The 17,484-nt window shown below is 33.9% G+C and overlaps 1 protein-coding gene and 1 long non-coding RNA gene across 2 annotated transcripts in view; one reads left to right on the forward strand and one right to left on the reverse strand.

Annotated features, from left to right (window-relative positions):
* The window catches only part of LOC124422180 (protein NDRG3), a 65,030-nt gene extending 48,666 nt beyond the window's left edge, over window positions 1–16,364 (reverse strand). Inside the window, exon 1 of the mRNA XM_046958292.1 lies at window positions 15,972–16,364. Coding sequence (XP_046814248.1) covers window positions 15,972–16,073 — 102 coding nt within the window. The 5' untranslated portion in view covers window positions 16,074–16,364. The remainder of the gene's footprint in view (window positions 1–15,971) is intronic.
* Window positions 15,431–16,432, forward strand: LOC124422184. Its single transcript, XR_006941805.1, has 2 exons — window positions 15,431–15,813; window positions 15,938–16,432. It is a non-coding gene; the product is annotated as an uncharacterized LOC124422184 (long non-coding RNA).
* The last annotated feature ends 1,052 nt before the right edge of the window (window positions 16,433–17,484 follow it).

Consider the following 17,484-nt stretch of genomic DNA (forward strand, 5'->3'; position numbering starts at 1 on the left):
TTCTCTCTCTCTCTCTTATTGGATTTTATTTTCATTTTTCATATTCTTCATCTATACTTTATTAAGATGCATCTATCTCTATTGCAATATATTTCTGTGACCAAAACTGAACTTTATAAAAAATCTCTATTTTTGTATATTTCTCTCTCACTCTCTCTCTCTCTCTCTCTCTCTCTCGCTCTCTCTCTCGCTCTCTCTTTCTCTCTCTCTCTCTTTCTCTCTCTCTCATAATATTTCTACGAAGTATTACTAATTTGAAATACGTCAAAAATCCAAGTTAATCAATTTTTTTCTCATTCTAGCTAATCTTCTTCTCGCGCGAGAAAAGGAGCTACGATAAAAAAAGAAAAGAAAAAAGAAAAGATTCTAAATACGAAGGATACATATACAATGATATACATACACAAAGACATTCGTACGAAAAAGAGTGGACTGTGCATCGATGTTTCCTCTACTTCGAGAGTAGATTGCTTCTAGAAGTACTACAAGCTTCTACTACGAATCTCCCAGCGGAAATCGATGAATCGGCTATCAATCTTAGCAAAGAAAATGGAGTACCCTGCTAGGAAATGGAAATAGATATGCATCGATTTTTTATAATCCTATCCTTTGTAAATATTTCCTTCTGCATATTTGTAAAAACGAAAACGGAATGAGTCGTGTAAATCTTTGAAAAAGTGATATCTCTCGTTAATTCATCGTAATGTCGATTAAATTCTTTATATATATTCCTTGAATTATTTAATAAAAATTTCTATAAGCGTACATCAAAAGAAATAAACTTTATTTAAACATATTAATTATATTAATATAATATTATTATATGCACATAATAATATCGCATTATAAATATATACACAATTTATAATTTTGTTATAAATAATGGATCTCTTTTATATCAAATCATTAACAATGATTAGAATATATTCTTATTTTGATAAATTACATATAATCACAAAACCGAAACTGAATTATACATAACACCAGTATAATTCTCCTTAATTTTCACAACCAAGGAAACATTCGCGTCGGATACAGTATCCTGGGACTCATCGCTCTACCAAAGTTAGACTCTCTTACCTAATCAGCATAAACCGGAAATCGTGTTATCTTACCGGGCATTTTGGCAAAACGTCACATCTATGAAGGGTCCAGACGTAGACGAGTTGTGATTTTCTAACATCTCCACAATCTTCATTACTATTACGGTAAATAGCTGAATGAATGGTTCAACATTGAAATGTTCAATATTATGGTACAAAGAGACAATAGAATAAATTAATGTTTCTCTTTTGAATATATTCAAAACTTTACTGTTTATTTTGTAACCTTATCTCAGTGACATAAATGCGTACGATCCGAGCAACAAATATCGTACTTGACAAGATATGTACCCTTGTTTCCTGAACGTGTCGTGTTGTTTACAATCATGTGCACGACGCTCTCACTTTCTCATACCACTATTGTATCTGCATTAATCATCCACGCGTGTGCATCGATCGATTTGAGTTTAGAAAGTCGATATCAGCTGTTAACGAATTTCTATTTCCTTCGATCGCGATCGAAACGTTTTAATGTATCAAGAAAATTTTATAATATTTTCCAACATTTTTTCTTTATGTTTGTTAGATAATTATCGCATATCATAACGCGATCTATTATAGATGAGCGAAATAAAGACCAATCCGTTTTGTCCAGGTCTCCATTTCCTAATTGGGAAGAAATAAATTATTGTTAATTAGTTAATAATTGCGGCTTTGTGATACGAGTGTAAAATAAGTTACTCCAACACATGGTAGTTTCATTGAAAGAGAATATTCTTATCACCGTCAACGTTGTATGATATGGTAATGTATCGAAACAAGAACTAATATTATGCTAACTAAGTAACCTCACTTCGATCATTCAGAGTTAACGAAAATCTCGTAGTCGTCTTTGTCAAGTTTATCGCTACACACAATCAACTATTTCTGTCTACTCACAAATTTTTTAATAATGCATTACCAACTATTAATTAGCTCGATTTATTCTGAAAGCTTTTAAAAGTCTATCACGAGAAATTTGATCGCTTATAAATCATTTTGCGAATATACTTGATTATCGGTATTTTCAAAGTTACTACTCTAATCTCAAGCGAATTGTAGAGGTCGTGCCTTGCGTCACTCAAGAGAATTTGGATTTACCTCTTCTTTATAGAATGAGTACTGTAAATATTATTCAGAATATATTTCAAGTTATTTATACAATTGCAAATATTTCATCTTAGATCCACGGGACAAGTTACTAAATACAAATCTCATTTTTAGTACTCGAACTCATTTCCTTACTAATATATTTCCCATCAATTCTCTTACTCTGCAACAATTATTCGCCTATCCTATTTCAAATTTTCGTTTATCTTTCTCGTATACATACATATGTGTCTATAAATAGATAATCGGAAATAAGTCGTTAAGAATCTATGCTTGACCGATCTCAAGGTCGGCCGCAATAAACATTGTACAAACAGCGTATTTAAAATAGTTCGTTTTAACGCTCGCATCTTTCGATGTAAATAGATTTCAGTAAGTCTCTGACTCTGGACGTGACGACGTATCTCTCTAGGGGAATCTGGCGACGAAAAACGATGTACACGTAGAAGTCAAGACCGACTCGGTGCAATAGTGTTACTACCTATCGCATTCTCATATGTACGAGTATTTCAAATCGAGGAATCGTGAGAAGTTAAATCGGTTCGTGGCACTGATTTCATATCAATTGAATACGTACCAGCACTATTGTCAAAACAGTTATCGATAAAGAAAACAGCAATCATATTAGATTATATTTATTATTGTACTTTCTTTATAATTATTATGTCAGGATCGCAATTTTGTATTCCTAAATGTTTCTATGCAATGGTATCATGCCTCATCATCACGTATTCAGCATGAAATAGTCACCTTGTTCACTGAAAATATTCAGTCTGTCCTTTCTGTTATCATTAATACCGGATGAGAAATGATATGATAAAATCATATGACTTGTTATGGAAGTAAAATTCTCTTCTTTGAACTTCTACGATAGTCACGACCTGGCTGTTTCTCCAACGCATTTCTCTCAAATTTTTGATTGAATGTAAAGGTGGTACGATAAAGATCGACTAGACATTTTAATGAATCCCGTATCTATGTCATCCTATTGATTTGGCATGTTCCTTGAACTATAATATGTAGTGTAGCCATTGCTCAATTTTATTTATTAATGATAAAGAGAGTATGAGTATAAAAACCTTAAGATAATCCGTGTCTTTTAATGGTAATTTAATGATATTTAAGTATTCAGAATATTGTTGGATAATGATTATAATTTATTATAATCAATTATTCTAGTATCGATAAATAGAAAATCAGATGAGGATTCATATCATTAAATTCACAGTGAATTTGACGAAATATATACATTATTAATTGTTACCAAATATTTGTTCAAAGTTCTTTTGTATAATCCTTTATTTTATTCGCCTAGAGACTCGATATATCTATGTCCATTAAATTTAAACTAAAATTAAACTAATAAATTTAAAATATTCATTTACTTCATTTTATAAAGATAATCGTATGTATCAACCGGGGAATTAGTCAAGATTGCCAATCGATTGAAAATTTATAGTAAATTCCTATATAAAGTTTCATATCACCATAAATTAAGAAAGAAAAACGATTAGAAATTTTTTAATTAAAAATATAAAATTACAAAGCGAGTAAAGTATCAGTTTGGTACGAATTCAAACGAAAAAGAAACATTAAAAAGAGACATTATTAACTAAAAAAAGTATAAAAAAAAGTATGCTTCAGGATAAGATGAGAAGGCAATTTAAAACGGCGTATAAGCAATGAGTTAGAAAACTCGGAAGGGCAGGAGCGTGCACTTGGCGCCGTTTTTTACACTAAGTAAAGCCACAAATGCAACGCGGAATCTGGAAGCAGATTAGGTAGGACGAGTGGCGCTCATTAAAGCAGCAATTAAGCTTTTCCATGCCGAATTTTCGTCGGTACTTTCTCCGTACCAGTCTCCAACCACTTCGTGAGAATTTAGTGCGAAAACGTCGTTAAACGCATGGAAAGTGTTGAGATGTGTGTGTGTATGTGTATACATATATATATATATACATATATATATATATATATATATATATATATATATATATATCTGCGTATAGGTATATGCGTACTCTCTACAACGTGTATGCATTATTTTTATAACGTAAAGAAACAACTCCCGTAACTCCGACAAGCTCGTAATTGAATTTCCGCGATTCGGTTGGCAAAATGTGAAAAGTTAAATCGAGCGTGTAAATAAAATTTTTACTAAACAAGTTTCGGAGAAATTGATAGTGAAATTGTCCTGTATGTTGCAACGGGATGAAGCTTTAACAATAAAATAAAAGCATTCGATAGCTTTATCGAGAGTCGAAAGCTCTCTCGTAAGGTGTTTCGATAGGTTTGATAGCTTTAGCTAGAGGATTTGGCCGAGACTCGACGAGCGTTAGTCGATCTTACGAGGGATCTAGTGTGATCTCGTACGATCGAGTATACATATCGATCGATTTAAAATTCGAAGGTATTTTAAATCACGATAAAAGTTAAGACTTTAAATCTAGAAAAATTACAATTCTCCATCGAATCGTTCGAGTTTATCGTAGAAATTCCGACGTGAAACGAATATCGTGGCTTAGGGTAGAAGGTGTTAAGTGAAAACGATTACGTTCAGTCTGCTAGCTTAATCGCACGGGAACGTAACAGTATCATAAACGTGGGAAACGCGTAGACAAGGGGGCTTACTTACAAGCTTTGCCGGGAATGACCGCGTTGGGATTTTCGCGGACCATCTAATTTCTCGTTTAGATGGTCAACTTTTACCATAAGCGGTTAGGAAGCTTAGAACGACGACAACGACAACGATGACAACGAAAATGTATCTGTGATATCTATCTCAGTGAGAACAATGAGAGAGAAAGAGAAAGACAAAAAAAATATTTGAAAGAGATCGAGCAAAACATTAAAGTAAAAAAACACAAAGGATAACGTGAAGTGTTTGTCATTGGCGAAAATACGAAAAGCTAATTAAATTTTCGTAATAGTATATCAAGCAATTCCATACTCTGGGTCCCGTACTACTCGAAAGGAGCCGGAGTCGTCCGTGGTCCGCATCGTAGATATTTGCTTTACCTACGGCAAAACGTGCTAGTAAAGACAGCGCCTTATTAGGTTAATTCAATTTAAAGTTCGAGAGAGCTGCGTACAGATACGACCAAGTTTCTCTACCCTTTTGCTATGTATATAAGGTAACGGTGCTTGCAGGCCTCGACCATACTCAAACGTTTCTTCTTCGTCTCTTCTTCTCTTCTTCCATCCTCTTCTCCTCCTTCAGTTATTCCAACTCCTTTCTTCCATTATGTATCGCTCGTGAAGTTTTTAATTTTTATAATGCTTTCCCCTCACCGCGTACCGTTTATAAACTTCATTCTCGGACGAGCGAACGACTTTACGCGTCGCAAACGACGATCGCACCGAGCGTACAATATTAACAAAATTTTCCATGGAAACTCGTCCCTCGTGTACGATTTTCGCGAGATCGAAGCGGACGACGAGCAAAGAGAGAGGGAGAGGGAGAGAGAGGGGAAGGGAGAGAGAGAGAGAGGGGAAGGGAGAGAGAGAGAGAGAGAGGGACAGATAAAATCTTGGACTAAAGAAGGACATGAAAACAGGGGTGGTAAAGAAAGAGAGGGCTTTAACCAGCCCTTAGAAAACTTCGGCATCGGCTCGAGCGCGTCTCGAGGCGACCTGAAACTTTTAACACGCTTCCAACTTCGATCTCCCGGAAGAAAAGTCGAGAAAAAGATAAAAAAAAAGAGAAAGAGAGAGAGAGAGAGAGAGAGAGAGAGAGAGAGAGAGAAAGATAGAGATAGATAGTAAGAGAGAGAGGGAGAATAGAATAAGAGGACGAAACGCATTCGCGAGAAAATCTTTTTTGAAATCAGCCGTAGTATTTCTTCGAGCGTATTATACATACCTACAAGATTTACCTGCTAAACGTTTCAACGCTCATTCATGCCTCGCTTTTCCTTCTTTTTTTTACCTTTCTCTTTCTTCGACGATAAATATTTATCTGAACAATGATCAATTTTCAATATTACATGAAAATATTTAATCCTTTTTAATTTTTATAAAAATTTTACTAGATCCTAATTTTACGATCTTTTAAAAGGAACTAGTAAGAAAAATTTACTCGCATAAATTCCTGAAAATTAATATTATCGATATGGAAGCTTTATTGAAATTATAGATCAAAATTATAGAATCGTTGTAAGTTTTTATGTTGCTAGATAAACAGATGAATAAGTTTAGTATTGATAGTTAGATGGTTTTGATAGTGACTTGAGAGAAGATATTATCGAGTGACTGACTAGACGATCTTTGAACTGAAAACGCGAGTTTCGGTTTACTATTGCTGTTCACCTCTTTCGATTTCTCTCTTTCTCTCTCTCTCTCTCTCTCTCTCTCTCTCTTTCTCTTTCTCTGTTTCAAAAAAGAGGAATCGAATAAAATTGATCGTGACCACGAAATCGTTCGATAAGATGAAATTGCAATACCCTACCTCCAATTTCCAGAGTTAACTGTGCAACGGAAACGAACGGCGATGGTTGCGAGTTGCGAAACTCTTGCGACTATCGTGGCTATTCCTCCCGTTTCCCTTTGCGTTCCTGTTTTCGACGTCTATATAGGGTAGGACCTCTCCTACATATACATACAGAGTATATTTTAACGCGTAGAATTCCCAAAGGAAATGTATTCGGAACATAAGAACACACAGTGAGAAATATTCGAATAAACGTGCGTTGAATTTAATATATTTTCTAGTCGAATAAATCTTATCAAAAAATAATCAAATGTCTCTGAAATACTCTGCCAATGTATCAAAGTATTCAGTTGAAATATTTCAAATTTTTTTTTTTTTTAAAACAGAAGACTGTAATATGACTGTTAGAGTTTTTCCTTTCAAATCTAAAACATTAGTCTTAGAACATATATAACGAATATATATAAACGAACAAGTTATATCTTATATATAACTGAGGGTTATCCGTAAGAAAATGTTCAACCTTCCTTTGATCACCGATCTGTTAATCGGTGTCAACCTCTATTTAATATTATTTGATTAACAATATGTCCATGCTTCCTACCATACCTAATGCTGCAACCATAATGAAGTAAACATGCGCAACAACCGAGTGTAACAGATCTTCGTTTTCCTTCTTGTTTGTATCAAAAATCAATGACCAAGTAAGTAACTTCGAGTGACTCTAAAGCTACACACAAACTCTAATTCAAAGATCCCCAAACTTTTTTGGTTGCGGATTCCACAGAAAATTGTGTAATATTTTTTTTGTCGTGTAAAAATCATGTAAAATTTTTATATTTTTTGAACAATGACACCTTTCTCCTCAAATTTAATAAGATGTTGAATGAAACAAATATTGCTTTGATATTTCAGACTTTATTTATATGCATAATAAAACGAAACTAACGAATGGGATATTATCGAATTATCTGATATAAAATTTAGCTGTCCTAATAATTCGATAGTTAGAATCTTTGATTCTTTTTGGTGGAATTTTGGGGAACACACTTTGGGAATCACTGCCCTAATCTCTCTCTCTCTCTCTCTCTCTCTCTCTCTCTCTCTTTCTCTCTGAAGTGAATAGAAATAACGTTTTCACGTGGAGATCGTCTGATAGTAGAAGCTTTAATTACCTTCTCGATAAGTTTCATCTCTCTCTTTTTCTCTCTCTTCCGTTTATATATTTTGAGATTCGCTTACGCGAAGTTATATGAAACCTCGAAGGTCGTTTTCTTAGTATTATTCTCCATCTCACTTTACCCACTTATTTACTTGTCAAGGTTTCCTCTTACAGTCTTCTATATATAAATACGTACATTGATACGTACTTATATCTAATTACATATATTTCTATCTATTCAGAAATTCACAATCGTTGATTTATTATTTGTTTTTTTATGAATTAAAAATTATCATGTTGGCTCTATTATGACGTTTTTACATAAAAAAAGGACACCTCAGTTGTAAATTCAGTTGTACGTATTAAGATTCTCCGTTTCAAGAGAAATTTTTCTTTGCAAGAAAAGATCATTTAATTGCATAAATCTTCGCGCTTTTGGAAACGTGTATCGTATTTGAAAGTGTTCGTGCAATTAAAGTGTCCAATTTAAAAATGAAAATATTTTTTCGCCTGCTATCTGAGAATTTATAAGTGTTTCGTAATTGTGTTATTAAAAACTTAAAAACCTTCTCACGTTTTTGAATACGTGCATCTAAATTTGTTTCTGTTTCTGATGTTGCGAAAAATAAAAAAAAGATAGAAAAAAAAGAAATAATAAATCGATATAGAAATAGGATGATACGCGAATTTAATATACACCTCGTGTTCCATTTCGTACATATATATATATATATATATACATACGAAGGTATAAATCTTTTTAATGATATCGACGACCCGGTTTTTGACCTGGTGTTAAACTTTCTTATTCGTTACTTTCCACGACGTTGAAATGACGATGCGATCGATGAAATGTCGGTTTTAAGGGAGATATCATCTCTGAATTAATGAAGAATAGTAGAACCCTGGTTAAACGAATTATCTAATGTATATAATGCTTTCATATATAGAAAATATAAATATATAGAATAAATTTGAAAGTTGGTTCTTAGGAGAACAAAGATTGATGGATAAAAAAGAAAAAAAAAGAGAAACAAAAAACGGAGAATTCTTCTGAATAATGATGATGAGTCTTAAGTAAACGAGACGATGACTATACGAGAAGGTACTTTCTCATGTCGATTAATCGAGCAACTCGAAAGAGAGCACCTTTATTTACCGAGCACTTGGTAAGTTCCGTGTGGAACGAACGATACCACGTACAAACGAGGTTTGTGACCCGGAAAGGAAAGACGAATGTGGAAGTGCCCTCTTCTAAAGTTTACGACGAACCGAGAAGAGCAAAGACTTTCTAAATTTGCCTAGATATACTGAAGATCTGTACGAATGACCTTGCTCCAAATTTTCTAATAAAAACCGGAACTAAAGACACGAGTTAGTACATTTGTCCATACAATATTATATCATAATAATTGTATTGAAATTGTATGTTAAAAAATGAAATGACAAATATTTAAGAAAAAAAAAAAAATATTGCAATGAAGCAATCCAAGTTTTTTTCTTAATAAGATAACTGTTATAACATTTTCACAACTTTCACAATAATCAGAGAAAGAATATTGCGAAAGAAATTTCTACTTCTTCGTGTGCAAATTGCCAACTCGCGTTCTCATAATGGTAGTTTACGAAGGCGACCATAATCCTGATTATATTCAAGAATTTCCGATAATTTCGTTAACGTTAGAACGATGCAAAGATAATGCTTTTCTAGCGAGCATCGGTGTTATAATAATGAGGGTTATTAAAAATCTCGTGCCACCAACGGATCTGATAAGCGACAATTTTGCGAGCACGTGCTTATAATAGAGTTAAGAAAAGAAATAATAGAAAAAAGAAAAGAAAAGAAAAGCAAAGAAAGGAAAGGAAAGGAAAGGAAAGGAAAGGAAAGGACAAAAACGAAATCATTATATTTGCATAAGTTCTCTTTTTTATTTCGTGAACAACGGAAGAGATAAATTTCTAAATTTCTTTCAGTTCCCTTTGAAAGTGATTTTTTTTTTTTTCATAAATCATGTGTATCTCTATTTTTCATAAACAAAACGAGAAATTCGAATCGCACGCGTTCATATTAATTTCGTTTCAATTTAATTTAATCAATTACTAAATACGAATAATCTTGTTGGTCTTGTTGGAAAAAGTGAGAACGAGAACAATGACCGTGATTGTCATCGATTTTTTTTTTCTATCCACGATCATATTGACTTTTTATTTGACAGATATCTATATCATTAATTAATCACGTAATCATATAAAACAATAAATAAAAAAGCGAAACGATTTTATTTCATAGTATCGTGATTAAAATAACGCGAAAGAGAAACGTGAATTCTTTTGGATTTCTTTCGTTTTACAAACTATACCCTTTCTTTCTTTCGAATTTACTACGAAAAAGGGAAATGACATTGGACGTTCTCTGCTGAACAATCTTTTTACCTAAGATAAAAGAATAGAAGAGAAATTTCTTTCCACATTTTTCTTTTCGATAAAAATAATCCGACATATTTTCTAGTCGATTTTTAAACTAAGAGAAACCATTCCCAGTAAGATGAACGTCATAGGACAATGCGAAGAGATCGTGCGACCCTTTTACCTCCTCTTCAAGCAAGGTAGAATATCGACTTTCCATCGTAAGGATCGTTTTTCAGTCGTATTTTTCTCGCCTTTCGCTGTGCCAGACGCTCTCGAACATCCTCGTCATCGTTGCTTCCGAGTTGGCAAACGAAAGTGGACGATGACGTCACTAGGATGCTTTCGAACTCGTGTCGACTACGTGTAGACTAATACATACATATATATTCGACTTTCACCGATCGAGCTCTCGCTGTGACTCAAGAATACGTTGGGAATAGGTATATTGAGGTACATGTTCAGATATATATACATATATATATATATATATATATATATATATATATATACATATACACTTCTATATAGGTGACGAGGAATCGTGAAAGCGATTAAAGAGCTGACTCTGAGAAGCCGTCTGACCCTGACACTGACGAACTTCCTGCTTTCCGAGAGGCTGATGTGGGATCGATTCACGAGTACTTAAATGTTATACCTTTCTTTTCGACACATTCCTCTTATCCGACAAAGAACAATTTCAAGCACGCCAGTATCCATTCAATTTTAATCAGAATATCTAACTTCTTAGTTCCTGTTTTAATTTACTTCGTTTTATGTCTTATCTATCTACTTACTTCTCTCTCTCTCTCTCTCTCTCTCTCTCTCTCTCTCTCTCTCTTTCCCTTACTTTTTTTTTTATTTTACCTACCAAAACATTCCTATAACTATATCAAGTTTTTCATTCAAAATGACGTAATAAGCTCTTGATAATGCATTTACAATGCATGAGGAGTGCTTAAGTATTAATAAAAAATAAAATGGTTAGATATGATAGATGAAATGAAAAGAGATGAAACAGAGGAAGGATTTTTTTATCGAATTAGAGACAAAACGCAGTTGAGTTATGTCAGATTGCGTCGATCGTCGATCGTTTCCATCTACAACGACTAGTCGTCATAAGAGAACCAGGAATGTCCTCGATATCGCGTATTCCAGTGGAAAATCTTCTTTCTCTCGTCGTCTCAATATATATATATACATGTACGTGCATGTGCGTACGTGTATGTGTGTGTGTGTATATATATATATATGAGTACGTCTGCACGAGAAATTTTTGCTTTTCTCTCTTCGTCGACGGTGTGGCGGCAAGATCAATATTGTCGGAAGAAAATTGACCACGTTCCATATGGCGCTCTTTTCACAAATCGAGCACGCTCCTTCTTTATAATTAATATCTTGTCTTGTGGTTCATTTTTCTTCTTTGCAAACGTTACGACTATCCATACGATAATGAAAATGAGTGGAAATGAAGCGAAAGTGGCTAAACGAGAAAACCGATAAAGAAAAAAGTATCATTCTCTCTCTCCCTCTCTATCTATCTCTATCTATCTATCTATCTGTCTGTCTATCTATCTATCTATCTCTCTTTAACGATTCAGCTGAATGATCTTCCGAGTAACATCAAAATCTATACATATTCTGTTCAATGAAATATCAATGTCGAGAGTTCGTCTCGAATTTATTTTTCGTTACTAAAAAAAAAAACGTATTGAAATTATAGCTATCGAAGCTAGCAACAACTTCAACTATACCATCTCTTTCGTATCCGAGGTACACTTTGAATCAATGAATGGCAGACAGAAAGTATGTTAGGAATAAAAAAAAAAGAAAGAATAAAAAAACAACACTCTCTCTTTCCTAAAAGCCATTCAATGCGCCTGTCGCTATCTTTTTAGCACGCGCGTGCGTTGAAACGCTTCTCATTGAACGTACCCCATGGAAAACTCGTTCTCGCCTTTCGCGGTTCTCTTTGTATATAACTTGTGTCACGCTCGGAGAAATATGGAAAACTGACACGTAAAAAAGTGGATAGGAAGAGATAAAAATAGGGATAGAAAGAGACAGAGAGAAACGTAAATCTCACAGGATTCTGAGGACTTCAGATAATGAGAACACATCACTCGCACATCAATTATACACTCGCTTCTCTTGCTGATCCCTCGAGCGGTCACAACATCGACCAAACGAACATACTGATTAATATCGAGTTACTAATTAATATCGGGATTATCGTGGGAAGGATTCGTTGCTGCGATGTTATCTCTCTCTCTCTCTCTCTCTCTCTCTCTCTCTCTCTCTCTCTCTCTCTCTCTATTTATCTTCTATTTTATCATGAAAAACTAACTAATAAAGAAAATTCAAAAGCTTTTAACGAAAATGAAGTAAGAACTTTCGTTTATTCTCTCTCTCTCTCTCTCTCTCTCTCTCTCTCTCTCTCTCTCTCTCTCTCTCTCTATCTATCTATCTCTCTATCTATTTATCTATCTATCTTTCTATCTATCTCTTACTTTTTCTCTCTTTCAATCGCTTAGACTTTTATACGCTTCGAGATTATCAATAATAACTACCGGTCAAACTATTCTTTCTTCTTTTTTACTTTTCTCCCTTCTTTTTTCTTTATGAGACTCTTAAGCGTTGCCTTCGACGCGAAGAAGCTCCGCTTCGTGAAAGTTGACCTCGAGATAACTTTCTACGAATAGCAAGATCTTATCGACGATCTTTGAGCCATTCATGCTAAGAACGTACGTACGTAAGTACGTAACTAAGCAAATTTATATACTTGGCTCTTTCCAGCAATTTACTTTTTTTGTAATATTTTTTGAATGCTCCATTAAATAGGCTTTAAAATAGTTATTCTTATCGAAAATATAAAAGTGAAAAGTACTCTATCAAATTTTTAATATAGTATAAGGTCGACTATCAAAAATAAATCAAAGATAAATAAGACATTTATAAATAATTAATAAAAAGAGAAATATCGATAAGTTAGTTACGTTTATATGAAGAATTGAGGTCGTTGATTAATTATATACAATGTATTTTTATAGATGATTAAATAGTGATTTGTGTTTCCTAGTTAAGAGAATCTTTCGATGTAAGATCAATCATTACTTTTTCAATGATTTTATCAAAAATACTACGAATTTCTCGTTATGTATAATATGATACAACTTTCTAGACCAAATGATCTAGACGTCATGAATTATAATTTGATAACGAATAAATGGTGCAAATACGATTTCACATAACGTCAATCTGTAATTTATTTGATGTTCTACTAATCAACAATTGAATAAATATCAATCATTTAATAAATTAACGAATTGTTATGGGCAGATTTTTATTCTCTCTCTCTCTCTCTCTCTCTCTCTCTCTCTCTCTCTCTCTCTCTCTCTCTCTCTCCCCATCTTTCTCTCTGTATTATTACTTTCCGTTCTTACTATCGATCAATTGTATAGCTCTCTAGCATTAAGGCTATGTATGTTCGTACTGTTGACCAGCTGTCAGCAATTAAGTCCACGAATGACCAAAAAATCAGACGACTAAACAAGTAGCCAATGCATCGCTTGTACTTTCGTGATAGTTGTTGATTTGCTGATTTGTTAACGCACGATCAAATGCGTACGCTTATATCTCTTCTCTTGAATCAAGTCGACTGATCAATAGTGCGCCTACAATCAAAGCTTTTTACTTCGCTTACATCGATAATCATTATTGACGTCATCAACGTTTTTACTCGAGCAGCACATAGTAACTTGATTGCTCGAACGAAGGAAACGTTGAGAAATTGTTTACGAGTTATTTCTATCGACCGTTCACGCTTATCTACGTTTAAACATGTTTATCGTGACATTTATGTGATCCATTGTGCTATAGCTTCCATTAAAGAAATATAATTCTAATATCCGTAGAACTAAAATTAAATCAATTATGTAAACGTCGACATTCACACGGTCTATACATATATTTACATTTCTTTTTTATTATCCACTTATAAAAATATATCGTGAATATGCATCAATACAAGTATTATTATATCGTTGTAAATTGCAATAATAATTTAAATAATAAAATTTTTTAGTTTTACGATGAAGATACATAGAGAAAATGAAAAGAAAATAGGAAGAAATGAGAAGAGATAAGAAACGTAAAATTACAGGGAAGCCATTTAGCGAAAATGATAAAAAAAAAGTATAGCTCTTGACTCTTGGATCATGATAAAGATAATTCTGAAGATCCCAGAGGTAAATTCTTTTTTTTTTTTTCAAAGGCGCGAGAAGCTGTTCGCGATACCGCAAAAACGATTCGGAGAGCAGACACGCGTTATTCCGTCGACGTTATTTTTCTTTGTGGCATCAGTGTGTCGAATTTTCCATGCGTTTATCGAAAAAGGGACATAGTATGTGCATACACGTGTAAGTATGTATATCTGTACATACATATGTTCTCGATGCCACAAACTTTATTGCAAATAGGTATTCTTTCAAAAGTAGAAAAACTAAAGCAAGATATACGAAGTTTTATATATATATATATATATATATATATATATATATATATGTATATATATATATATACGCGCATACACATACATATATGTGTACTATGTTTTTTTAAGCATATGTATGGATTGATTTTCAACGTGAGTCATACACATTACCTTCATGTTTCGTACTATTGATTTTCTTTAAAATCTTCGATAAAAATACAACGTCGCAGTTTTCCCGAACTACATTAAAAATACGTAGAAATAAACTAATTCAAGTCGACGTGATTTGATCCGAAATTTAATTTTAACGATGAGTCTTAATCGCGTTGACATTAGTTGAGGTTCATACATTCGTATCATCCGTTTTACCACTAACGATAATTAGATTCCTTGATCGGATTGTCCAACACTATTATCAAAGTAAAATCTATGGCAAATATAGAATCTAAAACATCAATAAATATTTCAACCATCTCTACTCGATCCTCGATGTATTTACCTGCCTATATTTTATCGAATGCAAGACTGTTTCTTTAAAATCCGTTAAAATTCCTTCGCTATGAATTGGAAAACAGAAATGTTAAGAAAGTTACGATGAAAAGAAGAAATAATAACCGACACAACGTCGCGTCGTCGTGCTTCTAACCGGATCTTACGACTTAACTTGACTTAACTAACTCGATTTACCGAACTCGTGGGATATTCAAATATCGATATCATCGCATCTGCTCCGCAGGCAGCGCCAGTCGTGGCGATATAGCATCGCAAATTCAATTTCCACGAATACTCAGTCGCCTCCGTGGAATCAAAATGAGAAGAGGACGGAAGCACTTCGAGATGGGAGTTTCAAAGTCGAGCTATGCTCGTCGTCGTCTAAAGACGACATCGATTTTCCGAACCGAGTGCTTCCAAAGTACGTAAACGACGATGAATCGTGTAGCGTTGCCGAGATGCGATGGGAAACTTCTTATAAAAAATTGAAAAAGGATGAATTAACACATCGTCAGTTACTTGGTGAAATGCGGTTTCTCAAGCGTAGAGAAAATTATGCGGAAATTATAGCTACAGAAAATCTATTTCAGTATATATCTATATACGAATGATAAATTGTATAAGTACGAATTGTATAAAGGTATAACGTAAACAAAGTAACAATGAACGCAGTGAATTTACACCAATAGTGAAAATAAATGAATTCATTAATAAGATACGGAAAGTCATATTTCATTGGAATTATCGACATAAACTGTTGTTAGGATACACAAGGACAACGATCCATTTCATACGAACCTGTTTTCGAAGCGGTGGGAAGACTTGGAGGAACATTTGGTACGTTTCCACGGTTATTGCTATTCGATTAAAAGTATAACGTAGCGTACGAACGAAGAACATTCAGAGAACTGATGCCATTTCAAAAAAAATATGTCAACACTGATAACGACATTTACGAAGACGAATCACGTTTGCACAACGAAAGCCTAGCGAGCACTGTTGGTGTTCTGCGGTTAAATACTCAACTATCGAGAATCGTACGCTTCTATAATAAACATTGGCTGTAACAGTTCGTTCATAATGTATCCAAACGAGTATACGCGTCACGGCAGTGATATGCTACGAATTAATGTCTCGATGATAAGTTAGATAAGAAATTAAAATATTTTTCTTTTTCTAACATTTTTACTACAAAACTCAATTTCTATCTTCTAAAAGATATACGATACTTTGAAATAAATAAATAAATATACATGAAAGTTTGAAACTCTTATCGTATCTTTGAACCGGCAATTCCAAATAAATATGTTTCATTTTATTCCACGTCCTATCATCCGATTTAAAGAGAATCCGATGCTTGAGAGGAGGATGATAACAACTTTTCGTTAGGCAATGTGCGGTATATCCTTCGTAGAAATAACATCCTATGGGAATACCATGGTCAGTCGTATTTCGAGTTTCGGTAGGGCAAACGGAATCGCGAGTCCGAGAGATACTTCGGCTATCTCCGGTATTCGAACGGGCTGGAAGCTCGAGTGGAAGCTCGTTTCATATATTCGAAGCTTTCGAGCTTTAACTTCGATAGTGAACACGAATAGGTTACAGATTAGCGAGTTTGAAACATAAACGAATTTGTCATTAAGTCCGATTTGTTTGTTGCTTAATTGATCGTGATATTTGACTTTCATCGTATGGACGATTCGCTTTCACATCTTCCGGATTACTACTTTCCACTGAGCTTCCTTAAATTTATAAAGCGATTCTCTGTTTCTCTACTTGAAAAATCAGTGGACCGTCCGTTACACTTTGATAAATCATAGTACGAGCGAAGGTAACGTATTAATCTTACGAGTCATACATATATATAATACATATCTACATATATATACTATATATACACATAGATCCAACTGCTATCTCTTTCGACTCTCTTTCTTTTTTTTCGTGATAAAAGTGAACGATCTAAAAAAGTTCTACTCACAAATCTTTACAAAAATAAAGAAAGAAATCGAACAGTAATTTTTCGAATGAATAATTAGACAATATTTGTTGCTCCTGATCTCGATCATTCGCAAACGATCTTTGACTTTCGAAGCAACAAGGAAGAGCATCGGTGGCAGACGAGAATGAATTAGTAATCTCACGCTAATCGTCGTACTTGGTAACAAGAGAGAAAGAGAGAGAGAGAGAGAAAGAGAGTGAGAGAGTGAATGAGAAAGAGGATCGCTTTCGATTAACGTTAGAGCTACGAAGGAGGCTGGCGTTACGAAGCAGTATCTATAAGAGAGACGAGTGTAAGCGTTGTAAGCGA

Source organism: Vespa crabro, chromosome 2 (genome assembly GCF_910589235.1).
Source record: "Vespa crabro chromosome 2, iyVesCrab1.2, whole genome shotgun sequence".
Classification (NCBI taxonomy): Eukaryota; Metazoa; Arthropoda; class Insecta; order Hymenoptera; family Vespidae; genus Vespa; species Vespa crabro.